General features: G+C 44.5%; 1 protein-coding gene across 3 annotated transcripts; it reads right to left on the bottom strand.

Moving 5' to 3' along the window:
- Positions 1 to 3,525: 3,525 nt before the first annotated feature.
- On the bottom strand, positions 3,526 to 16,431 carry cyb561d1 (cytochrome b561 family, member D1). Of its 3 annotated transcripts, none has more exons than XM_043716332.2 (3): positions 16,270 to 16,431; positions 12,945 to 12,982; positions 3,526 to 9,055 (listed from the first exon to the last, which is right to left on the bottom strand). In XM_043716332.2, exons 1-3 carry the CDS (start codon positions 16,406 to 16,408, stop codon positions 8,552 to 8,554), a joined length of 681 nt encoding a protein of 226 aa, XP_043572267.1. In that variant the 5' UTR covers positions 16,409 to 16,431; the 3' UTR covers positions 3,526 to 8,551. The 3 variants fall into 3 exon arrangements, with proteins under 3 accessions (XP_043572267.1, XP_043572266.2, XP_043572269.1); XM_043716331.2 differs by lacking the exon at positions 16,270 to 16,431 and adding an exon at positions 15,941 to 16,230; XM_043716334.2 differs by lacking the exon at positions 16,270 to 16,431 and adding an exon at positions 14,214 to 14,339.
- Positions 16,432 to 16,593: the final 162 nt, after the last annotated feature.

Raw genomic sequence — 16,593 nt, 5'->3', positions numbered from 1 at the left:
AGTTCCAGGTAATTTCTCATTCACCAAGACCCACTGACCCAACTGGAATAGACATGAAGCTTGAGAGATGTTTATTGGCTGCAAATAAATTCATTTCAGCACAAAGAAGGGATCCTGGGCTTTCATTAGGTTTTCCACTCGACTTTTTATATACATGTTTTCAATGTTGCAGTTTTCTCATTTCTGTCCTGGTGTCACCAAATTTTCCATTGTCTGTTATCAGGCTGCTCTTAGTAATCTTCTATAATGTCACCTTGACTAGCTCAGACAGCTGAATGCAGACACCATATGCCAGGGGTTCAATTCGATACTTCATTAGTTATCTTTCCTCTTGTTATGGAGGTATTAAATTCTGTCAGGAAACGATCCAGTAACACTAATTGAAGAGGGTAAGAGAATCTCCTAATGTGCCCTGAGACCACTTTTATCCTTGACCAAAAACTGATTGTACATTATCTCATTGCAGTTTGTGGGATCAATCTGGCTGCCACATTTCCCACAACGAGTTAACGTTTTGAGTCCAAAGATTCTTCTTCAGATCAGATCTGTTTCTCTCTTCATGAATGCTGCACACCGGCTGAATTTCTCCAGCATTCCCTGTTTTTATTTTAGCCAGCAAGGCATGCTGAATGGCCTCCTGGTCCGCAAATTCTATAATAAACAGATCTCATGTACAACAAAGGGATGTGGACGATTCATGAAATGTCAGAACCTTGAATGAGATATGGTCAATTCTACACCAATAGTTTGAAAAGCTTGTCTGTTTGTGTAAAATGAGAAGGCTTCTCCAGGATGAGGTTTTGTCCCACTTCTGAGATAAGGCGGCTGAGACCCATTACCCACACCACATTACTCAGTAGCTCTCACTGTTCAGGTCACATGGCTCTGCAAACCCATCCCATTACAGAGTCAAGCTCATCATCCAGAGGTGACAGACAGTGGCAATACTAAACACATTCTACACTGTCAGAGGTGCCAGTTCTCAGACCAGGAGTTAAACTAAGGCCCTCATTTACCTTCTCAGATGGGTGCAAAACATGCATTAGCATAAGTCAAAGAGGAGCTCGGGACATCTCCTGCTGCCCTAACCAGTGTTATTCACTTAATCAACAAGACAAAAATACATTACTTTGTCATCATCACATTGCGATTTTTGCAAGTCTTACTTTAACATCGAAGAGTACTTAATTGGCTGAGGGATATCAGAAAGCTGCAACAGAAATGCAGATTTTAAAAATCTAGTCTGCATTATGTTCATCCTTAGGGAAGTGGGTGTTGGGGGGGGATTTGATATCCTCCATTCTCACTTGGTGAGTGAGCAATACTGTCAGATTAACAATTCCCAATACATTATTCTTCACAAAACCAGAGGTACGTAGAATCATAGAATTTTACAATACAGGAGAGCACTTGGCCCATATCTGTACTGGCTCCTGAAAGAGCTACCCAACTCACTCCACTCTCCAGCCCCATCTTCACAGCTCTCTAACTTCCATCACTTTCAAATACATACCCCACCTCTCTTTTTGAAACCTCCTCCCCCACTCTCCCAGGCAGCACATTCCAAATCCTAACAACACTAAGAGGTTTCTCCTCATCTCTCTCCTAACAACCTTGGAAATGTATGAGAATTTGCATTTTTAGAATTTCTAGTGTGGAAACAGGCCCTTCAGCCCAACAAGTCTACACCTACCCTCTGAAGTGTATCGCACCCAGACCCGTTACCCTACATTTCCTGTGACGAATGCACCTAACCTACACATCCCTGATTACTATAGGCAATTTAGCATGGCCAATTTATCTAATCTGCACATCTTTGGACAGTGTAAGGAAACTGGAGCACCCGGAGGAAAGCCACGCAAACACAGGGAGAACGTGCAAACTCCACACAGACAGTCACCCGAGGCTGGAATTGAACCCAGGGTCCCTAGCAGTGAGGCAACAGTGCTAACCACTGAGCCACTGTGCCGCACTATGGTGACCCCAAGTTACTGACTTACCAACCAGTGGAAACAATATCCTTTTTTACTCTGTCAATGTTGCTCATAACTTTGAACACCTCAATAAAGGTCACCTCTTAAAATCTCCTCTGCTCCAAGGAGAATAAGAGTTGAAAAATGTGGTGCTGGAAAAAACACAGCAGGCCAGGCAGCATCCGAGGGGGAAGGAGAATCGACATTTTGGGCATAAGCCCTTCTTCAGGAATTCCTGAAGAAGGGCTTATGCCCGAAACGTCGATTCTCCTGCCCGGCCTGCTGTGTTTTTCCAGCATGTTTTTCAACTCTGGTCTCCAGCATCTGCAGTCCTCACTTTCTCCAAGAAGAATAAGCCCGATCTCTCCAATCTTTCCTTGTATCTAAAATCCCTCATTCTTGTTATTATTCTATGAGTCTGCTTTGCACTTTCTGGAAGGTTTTAACATCTCCTGCATCCCATACCCACTTTGTGGAGAAATTTAGATATCCCAGTTGGCACCATGTGCACTTTTGTAAGTTGATGGGGAAATGACCGTATGAAGATCTCTTTATATTGGAGCAAAGGTCATCTTTAAACATTAACTCTTGGTGACTTCAAGGATGCTGCCAGTAATAAAGAGGGGCAAAGAGGCAGGTCATGGGTGCCCCTCTGTCAGAACAGAACTAAAAACACAATCGGTGGAATTCTCAACTACATATTCACCACCTCGTCCCCTAAACAACCAAACATGAATATCTCCAATATCCAAAGTATTTGCATAAAGCATTAAATTGGAGAGTGCATTTCTTCCAGTTTCTCTGAGGACACTTCAGTCACAGCAGGTTTTCATTTACTTACCTCCTGAAGCAATGTTTTCCAATAAGTTACCCAGATTTTTTCCACTCACTTATGCCACATGACAAGGGGTCCCACTTCCCCCAGGTCTGTAGTGTGGACTGGGGCACTGAATGGATTTAAGAATATGGGCTCATATGGTGGTGGAAGCAATGCTGGAGTGTGGGTCCAGGACAGAAAATCAGTCACCCGGAAGAGTCACTAATGTTTTTCTCTGCCTTATGAAGTTGGTAGTTGGACAGTGCTATGCAGCATGAGGATGGAAGGGGAACGGGATCACAAGGGGGCTGATGTGCCACCACCCCTCCCTCCCTCAACCTTACCATTTCACCAAGCGTCCAGTCACATTTTGCAAAGCAAACTGTACACATAAATGGCACTAACGGACAGCTGGAAGTATTTTGACAGGGACATTGGGAGATCTCCGTGATTTCTTTGAAAGAACGTCAGTTTAGTATCTCATCAGAAAGACAGCACTTGGAGCATTGCCATTCCCTCACGACTGCTCTGACAAGTCAGCCTTGGTTTTTGTGCGCAAGTATGCTTAATGTGTCTCACATGTGACCTTGTTGCTGCAAGCTTAGGTGAACATTATGTTTACGAGGTGACTATTCCTCAAACCCCTTGAACATTGGCAGAATTGACAGCCTGGCATTTGTGATTGTTTTTATGAAGCTGGAAGAAAACTATTCAAATGGAAAGACCTCTGCGCAATTCAAGAAACCAAGATATCCTTTATTAAAGGAACATTTTAAAGGATGGTGCAAAGTACATAATCATTTTTAAAAAAAATTATAACTTTAGTGCAATCTTATTTCAATACAGCTGTACAACATAAGCCTAACTTTTATTATTCAATAGATTAGAGTTGTGGAAACCTGTAACAAAGTTTGAAAGCTCATCAGAAACTAACAGGCAATACAAATAAAATCCAAAACTTGTAGGTTATAATGAGTAGAACACACATTGCAGCTCACACTGCAACTCTCTGTCAGGGACAGTTCCATGTTCGGCTTGATACTAAACAAAAGTGACTCTCCACAAGTCCGTCAGATGTCATAGGTAGTACGGCCCTATGGCATTATCTCAACAGGGTCAGGAACTCTTGGCTCAGCCAACATGGTCAAGAGCTTAGGTCATTGATTTCTGATGCCACGTGTAGGATCTTGCTATGTACAAAATTGAATTCAATAGCAAGACTGACCACATTTTAAAACACAATAATCCCTAATGACAACAAACACCACAATGTGTTATCGATCAATGGCACCAGGGTTAGAAGGGTACTAGCTGAAAGGATTAATTTTAAAAACAGTCGTGGGGAATCTGACAGAACTAAACAGACTTCAGTATTTTTTTGGGGGGGGGGGTCAGATGCAGTGGCGGTGGTTGCGTGACTGCCTTTTCCCTGCCCCATTTATACAGCACATTTTAAAGCATCCAATTGTACGATGAAACAAACCCAGGGGCCAATGGACCCATTCTTTCTCTTGCTGCACAAGTAAGAAGTGTCACTGTGATAATTTACAGCTGATTAACCTTACACTACCTTGTGCTCCTGATATGATCAGTGCAAAGTGCTTCAGTCCATTTTCATGGTTCAAAAGGAAGAATGCAAATTCATACACCCGTGATAGAGCTAAACTGAGTTAGTCCCTAAAAAGGCAGCTCACACTGACATTGTTAGCAATGCTCACATCCCATTAATGGTAAAAAGCCATCAGTGTCATCAAATAACAGATTTCAAAGGACAGACCACAGTAATTGTTCAGTTTACGTGCACAATCAAATCAAAGAGCCATTTTATTTTTAGTACATGAAAACATAGCATTCTCCTCAAACATTAATTAAAATCTGATACTTTTCAAAAATAAAGTTAGTTTTCATTTCTCATAAATAAAATCAGTTTGGTTAAAAGTCTGAAACTTGCAGGCATGTTACCGATCTTCAATAGATTGGACTCTTTAAATTGGTCCTTGTCATTTGATTTAAATAGTAGGAATTGCTTAAATATAAGACGTGGGCTAAAAAAATTCCATTGACCTTAGTCTTAATTCTTCCACTGAATGCACCATGCTTAACACCTGCCACTGTCCATGACCATGCACAGGTTTTTGGGAGGACATGTATTGCAAATTTCCACTATCCTGTGCTTGCTTCCTGATTTCATTCCTAAACAACTCAGTACCACACATTTACGACAGGTCTAAGGTACTCATTTTGGTCAAAACAGTTGCAAGCATCCAGCCTATACTTGTCATCGAACTCCCAAATTGAGGGTTATAGCTTATGTGGGCTATTTGCCCACAAGTGATATCGCGATTGACCTCATTTCGGTATTTATCTAATATGCTTTCAGCATGCACACAGGCTCTCTGTGGGGTCACTTGACAGGAACAAGGGATGAGAATCCTGGCCTGACTATGGTTACTTCATACTAGCATAAGTAAAACCAGGAATCAGCTTACTCAGCACGGTGCAGTGATTGAGCTAATTACCTCTGTTTTGTATTCAATTATTCACCGAAGACAGGGTCGAGGAACAAACAGGTGGCTGGGAAAATGACAGACTGCAAGTTTTTGAAAAGATTATATTCTTATGTTAGAGAGCGCTTTAAATAGATTAAATAATAAAATCCAAATGACTCATTGGATTCTTAGGTAGTAGGAAACCCAGCAGGAGGAAAGAGTTTGAACTTTACATTAATATTCAAATCATACTGCTCATGTCAGCTTGTAGAGGGCTGCAGGTGAACCGTGGAAACACTTACAGTGCAACTAGGTAATCATACCAGCGGTATATTTGGGGAGGGGGGATTATGAAGACAGTAGGAGACACAGTGGAAGAATTCAAGTAAGCTGAATGACCCATCTCATATGGGATTCACGCCACCTTACAAACTGAACAAAGCGTGCAGTGCATAATCCTGCCTGATAAACTAGTGCCGCATTGAAGTGCTTCACTGTCAGACTTCACACAGCAATCAATCTGAAATGCCATTCAATAGCCTGATTAAAGAACCTAGCGTGTAAACTGCACATTATAAAAATTGGGGTTTATGTGCTTAGCCAGCCTGCAACTTCCTTTAACATAGAAGCTTATAAGTGGACCGGCTGACTTTAATTTAAGATCATATGCACCATGAGTCCATTATACATGTATGTACAGTATTCACTGAGGATCAAACTTGAAAGAAAAAGTTGAAAACCTTTGTTAGTGATGGAGAAGCTATAGCTGGTGCTATTTATTAAGTACTGTTGGAGGATATAGCTCAGGGTGAGCCACTAACAGAACAATCCACCTGTTTGACATCGCCAGCAAACCGCTTCAATTGTATTATAAGGTCCCATTGCAAACACCAGACTGGGTAAGTCATGTGGCTTTTAGGTATTAGAGAAGGGCAATGGCAGAGACAGCAATCAAACATTCTAACAAAGGTTTTGTTTCCGACAGTATAACATCTGCCCCATATTCAACAAGCATTCAATCTGCTTGAAACCATGCCCGTTTTCTGCACATTATCTTTAAGCTGTTGTGATTTTTCTAGTCACCCCATTATTTGGAAAGTGTACAGATCAGATAAAGGATCATTATTTGATTGCATTCATTCAAAAATCATTGCAAAGTAGGGGCAAAGTAAGAGGTTCATACAATGTTACTTGAATGTAAGTAACATTCAAGCCTCGTTTAAAAGCCTGGGGAACTACAACCTCTGGTGCCAGCAAATAGACATTGCAAGAGAACAAAGCTGCCTCCGAGAATAAAGGATCCTTACAATACAGAAAAGTAAAATGGGCACGATGCCGGCCTGATATTAATTCCTCTCCAATCATGCATAAAGTTAAGTTACTGAGCCACATACAATATAGCCAAGATTCAACTCTGGTACAACTAAAGCTAGATCAGAAACCAGACTTTTTGTTTAAAAAAATATACTGCAACCTTTCGGACCAACTTAGCACTTGCAGCTAATTAGATATAAAATATTAAGTAAAAAAGAAGCAATTTCAAAATGCCTGATAGTCCAGGATATTGACTGCATAGTTTAAATTTCTGGAAAAGTTTGGTCATTAATATAGTACAGGAGTTATTGCTGAAAACAAGGCAGTGGCAAGCATACTCACTGCCCAATTCAAGGACAAATAAACTCAGTACAACTGAGGTCTTTCATTTTTCAATAAAGCTCCAAAAACAAAAAGTATACCTTCTCATACAATTGCACCATTCCCATTTTCTAGATCAGCTAAGCACACAGGGATGAAATTAGGATCAAGCCTGAGTTGTGGCACATCAGAAACTGAATTGAGATTGTCATCCTTTTCACTGCCTGTACCTGGAATTCCCAGAACAACAAGGATCTCTCAATTCCAGCAGTGACGCACTCGCTCTCTAAACCATCAGTCTGTGCAATTTCAGCAATACATTGAGTTAAGCTCTATAATTAAAGACTTGATAAGTTCCAACAAACATTATTATTGCCCAGCTATTGACTTAATTAATCGAATGTGGCATGAACTGCACATTCAGCTTCAACAATCCAAGCTGTAACTAATTTCCAGATTTTTGTTGCTCTACATATAACTCCAATTACTGATGTATTACAATCTGTAACTTGTTCCTAGGTATCCATTATTCTACATATAAACCCTCTGAACCCCTTAATTAGATCTAATTGTAACTCCCACTCTCTCCCTGTCTTGACTGTAGCTGGAACATACTTTAGATCATGGTGGGTGACTCCTTCTGACTATCCAATTAATTCCAGTGCCTAAGTTTAAGTTCTATTAGGCTGCTTGAAGAAATAGATTTTTTTTTAAATCCTGAAATTTGTAACAAAACCAAGCTACTGGAGGATAAAGTCACATGCAGCACAACAAATGAGTATAACGTTATTCGACTCTCTCACACACAAGCTAATCACAAACCTTATTCATTCCCTAAAGGAGCAGAGAGGCCCGAACAAAGTTCACGAGTGTAATTTAACAACTTGATTATTTCACAGGATTGATTATATCTGTAACGAAGCTCTAGACATGGTGCAAAGGATCGGAAACCTCAGATTGCAACAACTTAAAGAATTATTTGAGATGCAGCACTGCTTATTTATCCTAAGAGTAATATTATCATTACAGTATTTCCATTTTCACTGTTAACAGTTATACAAATACAAAAATAAATCGGCATATGTTGCTGCACTTTGTGATTTTAAATATTTGCTATATTTTGACAGGCAGTACAGTGTAGCAAACTGAGTGATCCAGTTGACTAGATTCCTTCTCCCTCTGCCGCAAAGGTTTTGCAACTCTCATGTAATATAGTGTGTTCAAGGTGCTTAGAACATCAAGCATATAATCACCCTCCCAATTCACAGCAGCAATGTCCAAATAGCAATTCACAAAGATGCTTGTTTATATCCATCTGATCCTTAACTTAAAAATCAATTGCCCCCATTAGCAATTAGAATTGCAATTATCAGAGCCTACAGTGAGCAGGAAGGCAGCAATTTGCCAAAAGCAACAGTTATTCCCAGTTGCCACCAAGCCAAATGTGGAATCAATGGTGAAAATACAGTACTAAAGATTTTTAAAAGCTTGTTCAAGTGAGAAAGTTATTTGCTCAGGCCAATCAATTGCTGAATTACTCTGCCAGCTTCACATTAGGTTTCAGGTTCATTCTTATTTGGTATAACTGAGAGGTGGTGTTCACACTGCCTGCGGCAATAACTGTTAACAGTGACACATCAAATCTCTATTTTCTTCTTGGAGAGGTAGCCATTGTTGATTTGGTTCATGATGACGAGAGCTGGAATTACTGGTACAATCAAACAAATGTACCACAAAACTCCGTTAACCTGGGATTTGAACCAATCTGAGCACAGACCCAGTACCACTGTAGCTGTGGCCATCAGATAAGTCACCAAACCACATGTAGCATGATAAAGCCGTAGCCGGGCCACAGAGTAAGTGTTAATTAATTGTGGAAACAAAAGGAAGAGTCCACACAGTAGCTGGCCACAGACTGCGATCAGAGTCCCTAGGCCGAGGAAGCTGTGCCATGAGGTCAGGTGCAGAGACTCGGAGATGTTCTTGCTGGAGACAATGAAGATAAGACCGACTGAGCCAAAAATGGCGGCAAAGACTTGCATCATCCAGTGAATTCGTACCTTGGCTTTAATCGAACAAAAGAAGAAGGGTGAACTGTCCAGTGAAAAGGTCAGAATGGCCTCAGTCATACAAAAACAAACCTGGAAAAACAAAACAGGCACAAAGTCAATGAAATCAGCTTCAACCCAACCTTGATGTCAGGTTGCTATGGGGTTAGACTGACAATTCATTGCTGTAGTTCTAATCCTTTCAGCATCCCTGATCCTCAGCACTCCACTATTGACTGCCATGACTTCAATGGCCAAGACCCCTAAACTCCAAGAGTCATTCCCAAAATGTCTTTTTCTTAAAACCCTAACTCTGGCCTAACATCTGACTATCTAACCTAAAATCACTGTGTCAAATCCTGTTTGATGACACTTTTGTAAAGTGTTTTGGGATGGGCTTTACCATGTTAACAGTGCACTAAGTTCAAGCATCGGTTGTTAACACAGGAATTAAAAATTAAAAAGCAAACATCCACATGATGCAGTTATGCTAAACAGCACCTGCAACCTCTGGCATAATGTGCTACCCTACATAATGCTGTCAGTAGGCAACATAGTAGCTAGGTGATTAACACTGTTGCCTCACAGCACCAGAAACCCAGGATTGATTCCAGCCTCAGGCAACTGCCTGTGTGAAGTTTGCACATTCTCCCATGTCCATGTGGGTTTCTTCTGAGTGCTCTGGTTTCCTCCACAGTCCAAAGATTTGCAGGTTGGGGTGGATTGGCCACACTAAATTGCTGCATGAAGTCTGGGGATGTGCAGCCTAGATGGATTAGCCAAGGGAAATTCAGGGCTGCGGTAGGGGGCTGGGCTGGTAGGGGGATGGGATGCTCTTCAGAGGATCAGTGTGCACTCGACGGGCCGAATTGGCCTGCTTCCACACTGTAGAGAATTCTACAAACTCATCGCCAGGCCATGACTGGTGGGACTGATTCTGCCCTTAACCGATACCAACAAGTTGCACATCTCATAGGAATCACCGATAGTTCCTCAACTGGACCAGATTCGCTTCGAGCAACAATTGGACCTAGTGCTCCTTCAGTCTACATGGAAGTTGCCATAACCCAACAAGGATCACATAGATCCTTGGTTATTTCTTTGTGTAGATATTTTCCACATACCAGCAACAGAGTGAGGAAAAGGATTTAAACATCTTAGTTTTCACCAAAGCAAACTTGCACACTGCTTGCTATTGCAGCCTTTCATGAACTGAACATTTCAACACAAACTGAGCTTTTCATTATCCAAATTTTATGAAATACATTGCCAAACCATAATAATTAACATTTCCTTCTCTGCTCTGGTAGAAGCCATGAGGCAACCTGATTTCCAACAATGCCACAACTGTCATAGTTGCTGCAAAGTGACAGAGTGGCCTGTGTTCTGCATTTATGTTCACTGTGTCAATTCAATGGAGCACTGCTAGGACTGGTGTCACTAAGTCAGGTCACAAGATTCACAATCCACAATTTTCCATGGCTATTACAGCCGTGGCCACCTCCAAATGACATCCATAATTTCACACCTCCCTAGATAAATGGCAACTGCTTCCCTTTGAAAGCAGAGAACCGAGCCATGGAAGAATGTTCTATGCCTACACATCCCATCAACCTGACTCAGGAAAATGCAACTGACAACATCAACACAACTCTGCATTATGTAAAAGTCCCATCTTTCACAATCCACGGCTTACAGGTTTATCAAATTAGTCTATGTTTAAGTCTACGCAATATAGTTAGGGGAAAGCAGAGAGATGCTTGCTTGTACTCCAGACACCTTGCTCTAATGAAATCCATGTATTATTTGTGGAGTGAAGCATTCAGTGGGAGCTGGGAAACGTGGCATACAGAGTCACTGTCCCAAGAAACAAAAGCAAGAGTCCAGTGTAGACCGTGTCTAAGTCACACCAGTCCATACTTTTAGTGCACATCTTTCACACGTGTAGCTGTAACTTGTAAAGGGTACCTGTGGAAAACCAATAAGACCAATGTGAGAGATGGCTTTTTTTTGGGAAATAGCAGCTCTACTGAATCTAGGAAAGCAATTGAGCAAGGGCTGTTGACATTAGTGTTGGAATACTGCACTTACATCTTATTAAAGCAGTTCATGCGTGCATCAAGGAAAATGTTTTCAAGCACTTCTGACACCAAATTAGCCCGAGCAGAAATAATAACATAAGGAATAAAAGTGTACAGCTCCTTTAGCCTGTTCCATCCCATTTGATACAATCACAGCTGATGCCCTGCCTGCTCCTCATAACCCTTCCTCCTCGAAGGAACCAAAACCCATCCATTTCAGCCTTAAATGAGAACTGATTATCCAGAATGTTTGGGGATAATTCAAAAGGTTAATTTGAGTGAAGACATTTCTCATCTCAATTCTAAATGGCTGGCCCACTTATCCTAAGATAATGACCCCATGTTCTAAATTCCCCAGAGAGGAGTTAAAATCTAAGTGTTAACCTTTTTGAGTCCAGTCAACATCTAATATGTTTCAGTTACATCACCTCATTCTTTTAAACACCAGAGTAGAGAACCAATTTACTCAGCCAGTCATCCAGACACATCAATGCAGTAAGCCTTTGCTGCACTGCCTTCAATGTAAAACATATTCTTCCTTGACATGGAGTCCAAAATTGCACATTAGTTGCGTTTCACCAAAAACCCCACGCAAATGTAACAAGTCCATCTTGTCCTTGCATTTCAATCCCCTTCCAGTAAAAGGACAGATAAATTGAGCCAGAAATCCACCCATTTCTTTCCAATCAGCAGAGGATGAATTCATTAATTCCCAGCTTTCTCCCATGATTTGAATTAAGCAAGGTTTGTTAGACAGACTGTTGCTGTCACAATTGTCAGTGTCATCACACTGTTCCTAACGTTTTTTTTATTTTAAAATAGACCATCTCTTTTGGTTCTGAGGAAGGGTTACTCAACCTGAAACGTTTTGTTTCTGATTTACAGCATCCGTAGTTCTTTCAGTTTAACAATTTATTTGACATCTTTGATGTGGTGAAAGTCCCAAAGCCCCTCACAGGAACTTTACTAAATCTATTTACCATGGAGGCACAAATTAAGACCAGGTGATCAAAACTTTGGTCAAGCAAGACAGCTTTAAAGAGCAGAACAAGAGGGGCTTCGGGAGTCAAGACTATTCATAACTATCAGGTGTGATTAGAGTGCAAAATACACAGATGTAATTAGCCCTATTTTAATGCCAAACATTCTTGCCTTATGATGTCATCATAAATTTACACACAAAGAGAGTTAAATCCTGCTACTCACGGTTGCAACTTCAATATCTTAAGAGATCAGAATACAAGCAGTTTAAGTAGGAAGCTGTGATTTATGAATGTAAACGTTGAAACTGCTACAAGAACAGCTGGCACAAAGTGTATGCAGACAGAGAAACCTTTAAAAATCATTGTGAAAAATCATTATTCTTTCACCAGATAGCTAGCTTTTTGGGCTCCCTCAGAGAAGTGAGATTTTGCTTATCCAATGTACAGGACACAATATTCTTGTTAAGAGTCACTCCACATCTGTACAGGTTCAAAACCAGCAGGCCCCAAGGTCTGCACCCCTGGTCTTCAAACACATGTAACAATGGTCTGTTTGTACTCATTTAAAAAGGCCTGCCTGAGAATTCAGTACCCAGTTTGGTTTGGAAAGGGGGTCCTGTCAATACCTCACTGGTGGATAAAGCAAAATTAAAACTAAATCCCAAGATCCTTCTAGTTATTAACTCAGGATGGGAACAGGATTGAAATTTCACAAATGGTTCAAGGATTCTGGGACACCTATGCTGTAGACCTCAATGACAATCCTACAGAAAAGGTAAAATCTGCATGTTGCAATAACTGCACACAAAAGAAATTCACTGAATTAATCAGTACATTAAACATTCTCTTTTCTTTATTTCAGAGCACTGGAATACTTCTGTTTCAAATTATCTGCGGGCTACAAAGCATAACACTTACAGCTGTAGTCATGCAAGCTGGGTGCCAAGAGAAACGACCTGGAAAAGAGCAGATATTCAGAGGGTGAACATTCACAAGTGCAGCATTGAGACAAGCCAGAATAATAAAATAATTATTGATGTGTTATAAAAGACACTGTTTGGATGCTGTTCTAACAGTGATTCTCTACTGTTTCAGCTCTTGTTGCCCATTCCTAACTGTGCTTAAATTGAGTACCACACTCAGCCTATTTCCAGAGGGTTGCCAAGAGCCAACCACATCATTGTGGATCTGGAGATACCCAGTCTGACTTACAACTAAGAGCAGGAGACTACCTTCCCTAAAGAAAATGAGTGAACCAGGCTTTTACAACAATAAATGGGAGTTTCACAGTCATTAGAGTTTCTAGCTGCTTTGATTTAAACTAGTCCATTAACTTAAGGCTCTGAATTATTGGCCCATTGATATTACCAACTTAATTAGGTTAAATCAATAGTCAGTACAGCTCTGGGCACAGTGACTAGCACCAAAAAAGGAGATAGAAGTTGGGACTGAACCAGCTGACATCAAATATGTTCTCTTTATCTATCTTAAGCCTCTTGTGTAGCAAAATCTGGTTTTTACAGACAGAAAAATGCACATACAACACTTCCCATTATCTGGGAGTGCGACAAAGATGACTCGTGGGATTTGGAAATAGGACACTGAGAAGTAGTAACATGCTTTCAGTTTGTGAACTATTACATTAGAAGAAAACTTTAATCTGTATGTGACCTCCTCGGTAGCTAATAGAAGGGGGAGCTTTATGCTCAGTCCCTTCCTGCCAAATCTTCATTCCCTCTACCACATCATTTCTTCTCGATTCATGCCTTTTCCAAGTACCAATTCAAAACAGAATATCAAGCAGGAGGGTTTCGGATTTGAGAACACTGTGGCACAGTGGTTAGCACTGTAGCCTCACAGCACCAGGGTCTCAGGTTCAATTCCAGTCTGTGTGGAGTTTGCACATTCTCCCAGTGTCTGCGTGGGTTTCCTCCGGATGCTCTGGTTTCCTCCCACAGTCCAAAAATGTGCAGGTCAGGTGAATTGGCCATGCTAAATTGTCCATAGTGTTAAGTGTGTCATTTAGAGGGAAATGGGTCTGTGTAGGTTACTCTTTGGAGGGTCGGTGTGGACTGGTTGGGCCAAAGGGCCTGTTTCCACACTGTAGGGAATCTAATCTAATAACTATTTTTGATTTAATCATTCAAGAATGTGGATATAAGTAGGCACGGGATATAGTTTGCTCACTGAGCTGGAAGGTTTGCTTTCAGATGTTTCATCACCATACTAGGTAACATCAGTGAGCCTCCAGATGAAGGACCAGTGGTGAAGCTTTCTACTTATATGCTTGAGATTCCTTGGGTTGGTGAAGTCAGACTCAGATGTACGGCATGGAAATAGACCCCTCGGTCCAACCCACCCTTGCCGACCAGATATCCCAACCCAATCTAGTCCCACCTGCCAGCACCCGGCCCATATCCCTTTAAACCCTTCCTATTTATATACCCATCCAAATGCCTCTTAAATGATGCAATTGTACCAGCCTCCACAACATTCTCTGGCAGCTCATTCCATACACGTACCACCCTCTGCACGAAAAAGTTGCCACTTAAGTCTCTTTTATATCTTTCCCCTCTCATCCTAAACCCTCTAGTTCTGGACTCTCCAACCCCAGGGAAATGACTTTGTCTATTTATCCTATCTATGCCCTCAATTTTGTAAACCTCTAAGGTCACCTCTCAGCCTCTGACGCTCCAGGGAAAACAGCCCCAGCCTGTTCAACCTCTCCCTGCAGCTCAAATCCTCCAACCCTGGCAACATCCTTGTAAATCTTTACTGAACCCTTTCATGTTTCACAACATCTTTCCGATAGGAAAGAGACCAGAATTGCACGTAATATTCCAACAGGGGCCTAACCAATGTCCTGTACAGCCGCAACATGACCTCCCAACTCCTGTACTCAATACTCTGACCAATAAAGGAAAGCATTCCAAACACCTCCTTCACTCAAAGTTTGAGAGATTTGTAGCTCGGGTGCTCGTTGTTGTGGTTCTGTTCGCTGAGCTGGGAATTTGTGTTGCAGACGTTTCTTCCCCTGTCTAGGTGACGTGCTCAGTGCTTGGGAGCCTCTTGTGAAGCGCTTCTGTGATGAGCGCGAGACGGGGGTGGGGGGGGCGCGGGCGCATTCGCGAGACGGGGGTGGGGGGGGCGCAGGCGCATTCGCGAGACGGGGGTGGGGGGGGGCCCGCGCGCGCGAGACGGGGGTGGGAGGGGGCCCGCGCGCGCGAGACGGGGGTGGGAGGGGGCCCGCGCGCGCGAGACGGGGGTGGGAGGGGGCGCGCGCGCGCGAGACGGGGGTGGGAGGGGGCCCGCGCGCGCGAGACGGGGGTGGGAGGGGGCCCGCGCGCGCGAGACGGGGGTGGGAGGGGGCCCGCGCGCGCGAGACGGGGGTGGGAGGGGGCCCGCGCGCGCGAGACGGGGGTGGGAGGGGGCCCGCGCGCGCGAGACGGGGGTGGGAGGGGGCCCGCGCGCGCGAGACGGGGGTGGGAGGGGGCCCGCGCGCGCGAGACGGGGGTGGGAGGGGGCCCGCGCGCGCGAGACGGGGGTGGGAGGGGGCCCGCGCGCGCGAGACGGGGGTGGGAGGGGGCCCGCGCGCGCGAGACGGGGGTGGGAGGGGGCCCGCGCGCGCGAGACGGGGGTGGGAGGGGGCCCGCGCGCGCGAGACGGGGGTGGGAGGGGGCCCGCGCGCGCGAGACGGGGGTGGGAGGGGGCCCGCGCGCGCGAGACGGGGGTGGGAGGGCGCGCGCGCGCGAGACGGGGGTGGGAGGGCGCGCGCGCGCGCGAGACCGGGTTGGGAGGGCGCGCGCGCGCGCGAGACCGGGTTGGGAGGGCGCGCGCGCGAGACCGGGTTGGGAGGGCGCGCGCGCGCGAGACGGGGGTGGGGGGGGTGCGGGCTCGCCCTCCCGGGTACTCACTGGTCCCTAGCCGGCTCAGCAGCCCCAGGTACACGCTCAGTCCGATCGCGCTGATATGCGCCGCCGCCACAGCCGCCTTCCTGAGGCAGGGCAGCAGGCCGCTTGCCCATGAGCTTCCCGGCTCGGCCCAACCGTTCAGGGGCTCAGGGAGTCGCTGCGGACTCCTCATCGATGGGCCTGTCCCGGTCCGCCACTGCCGCCACCGCCCGAGTCTCCCAGTTCCCGCCCACCCCAAGCTTGACCTAACAGGCCCCACATCCGGGGCGGGTCCGGAAGCGGTGACTAAGGTGGGGGCCCAAGGCTGGTGACCCGGGGGCGGGGTTACTTACCTAAGGGGCGGGGCTGTTGACTCCGGGGGCGGGCCCGCAGGGATGGTGACGCTCGGGGCGGGGCTGTGGTACGGGTCTGCGGGGGATCAGGTGACTCCGGGAGCGGGCCCTGTGTATCCGGGAGTCGACAGCCGTTCATCAGGAATGAGGCTGTGAGGGGAAGGTAGCTGAGAGACGCTGGTGGGGGTAATGGCGATAGGTCGGAGAGGAGGGCGGAGCTAATAGGTGGGAAGGAAGATGGACAGGTGGGACAGGTCATGAGGGAGGTGCCAAGATCTGGGGTAAGGTGGGGGAAAGATAAGGCGTTCCTCCTCCAGGCATCCT

The sequence above is a fragment of the Chiloscyllium plagiosum genome, unplaced genomic scaffold, assembly GCF_037043375.1.
Source record: "Chiloscyllium plagiosum isolate Xiang-an unplaced genomic scaffold, Cpla_swu_hap1 HiC_scaffold_26, whole genome shotgun sequence".
Taxonomy (NCBI): domain Eukaryota; kingdom Metazoa; phylum Chordata; class Chondrichthyes; order Orectolobiformes; family Hemiscylliidae; genus Chiloscyllium; species Chiloscyllium plagiosum.
The sequence above is the reverse complement of the archived record's forward strand: the minus strand, read 5'-3'. Positions and strand labels throughout refer to the sequence as shown.

Excerpts from the sequence above, each read along its gene's own strand:
- cyb561d1 (XM_043716331.2), bottom strand. The coding sequence starts at position 16,109 with ATGAGGAGTCCGCAGCGACTCCCTGAGCCCCTGAACGGTTGGGCCGAG. Across the intron at positions 12,983-15,940 it reads GCTGAGCCGGCTAGGGACCA|GTCGTTTCTCTTGGCACCCA; the intron begins GTGAGTACCCGG and ends GCTCTTTTCCAG. Across the intron at positions 9,056-12,944 it reads CAGCTTGCATGACTACAGCT|GTTTGTTTTTGTATGACTGA; the intron begins GTAAGTGTTATG and ends TTGTTTTTCCAG.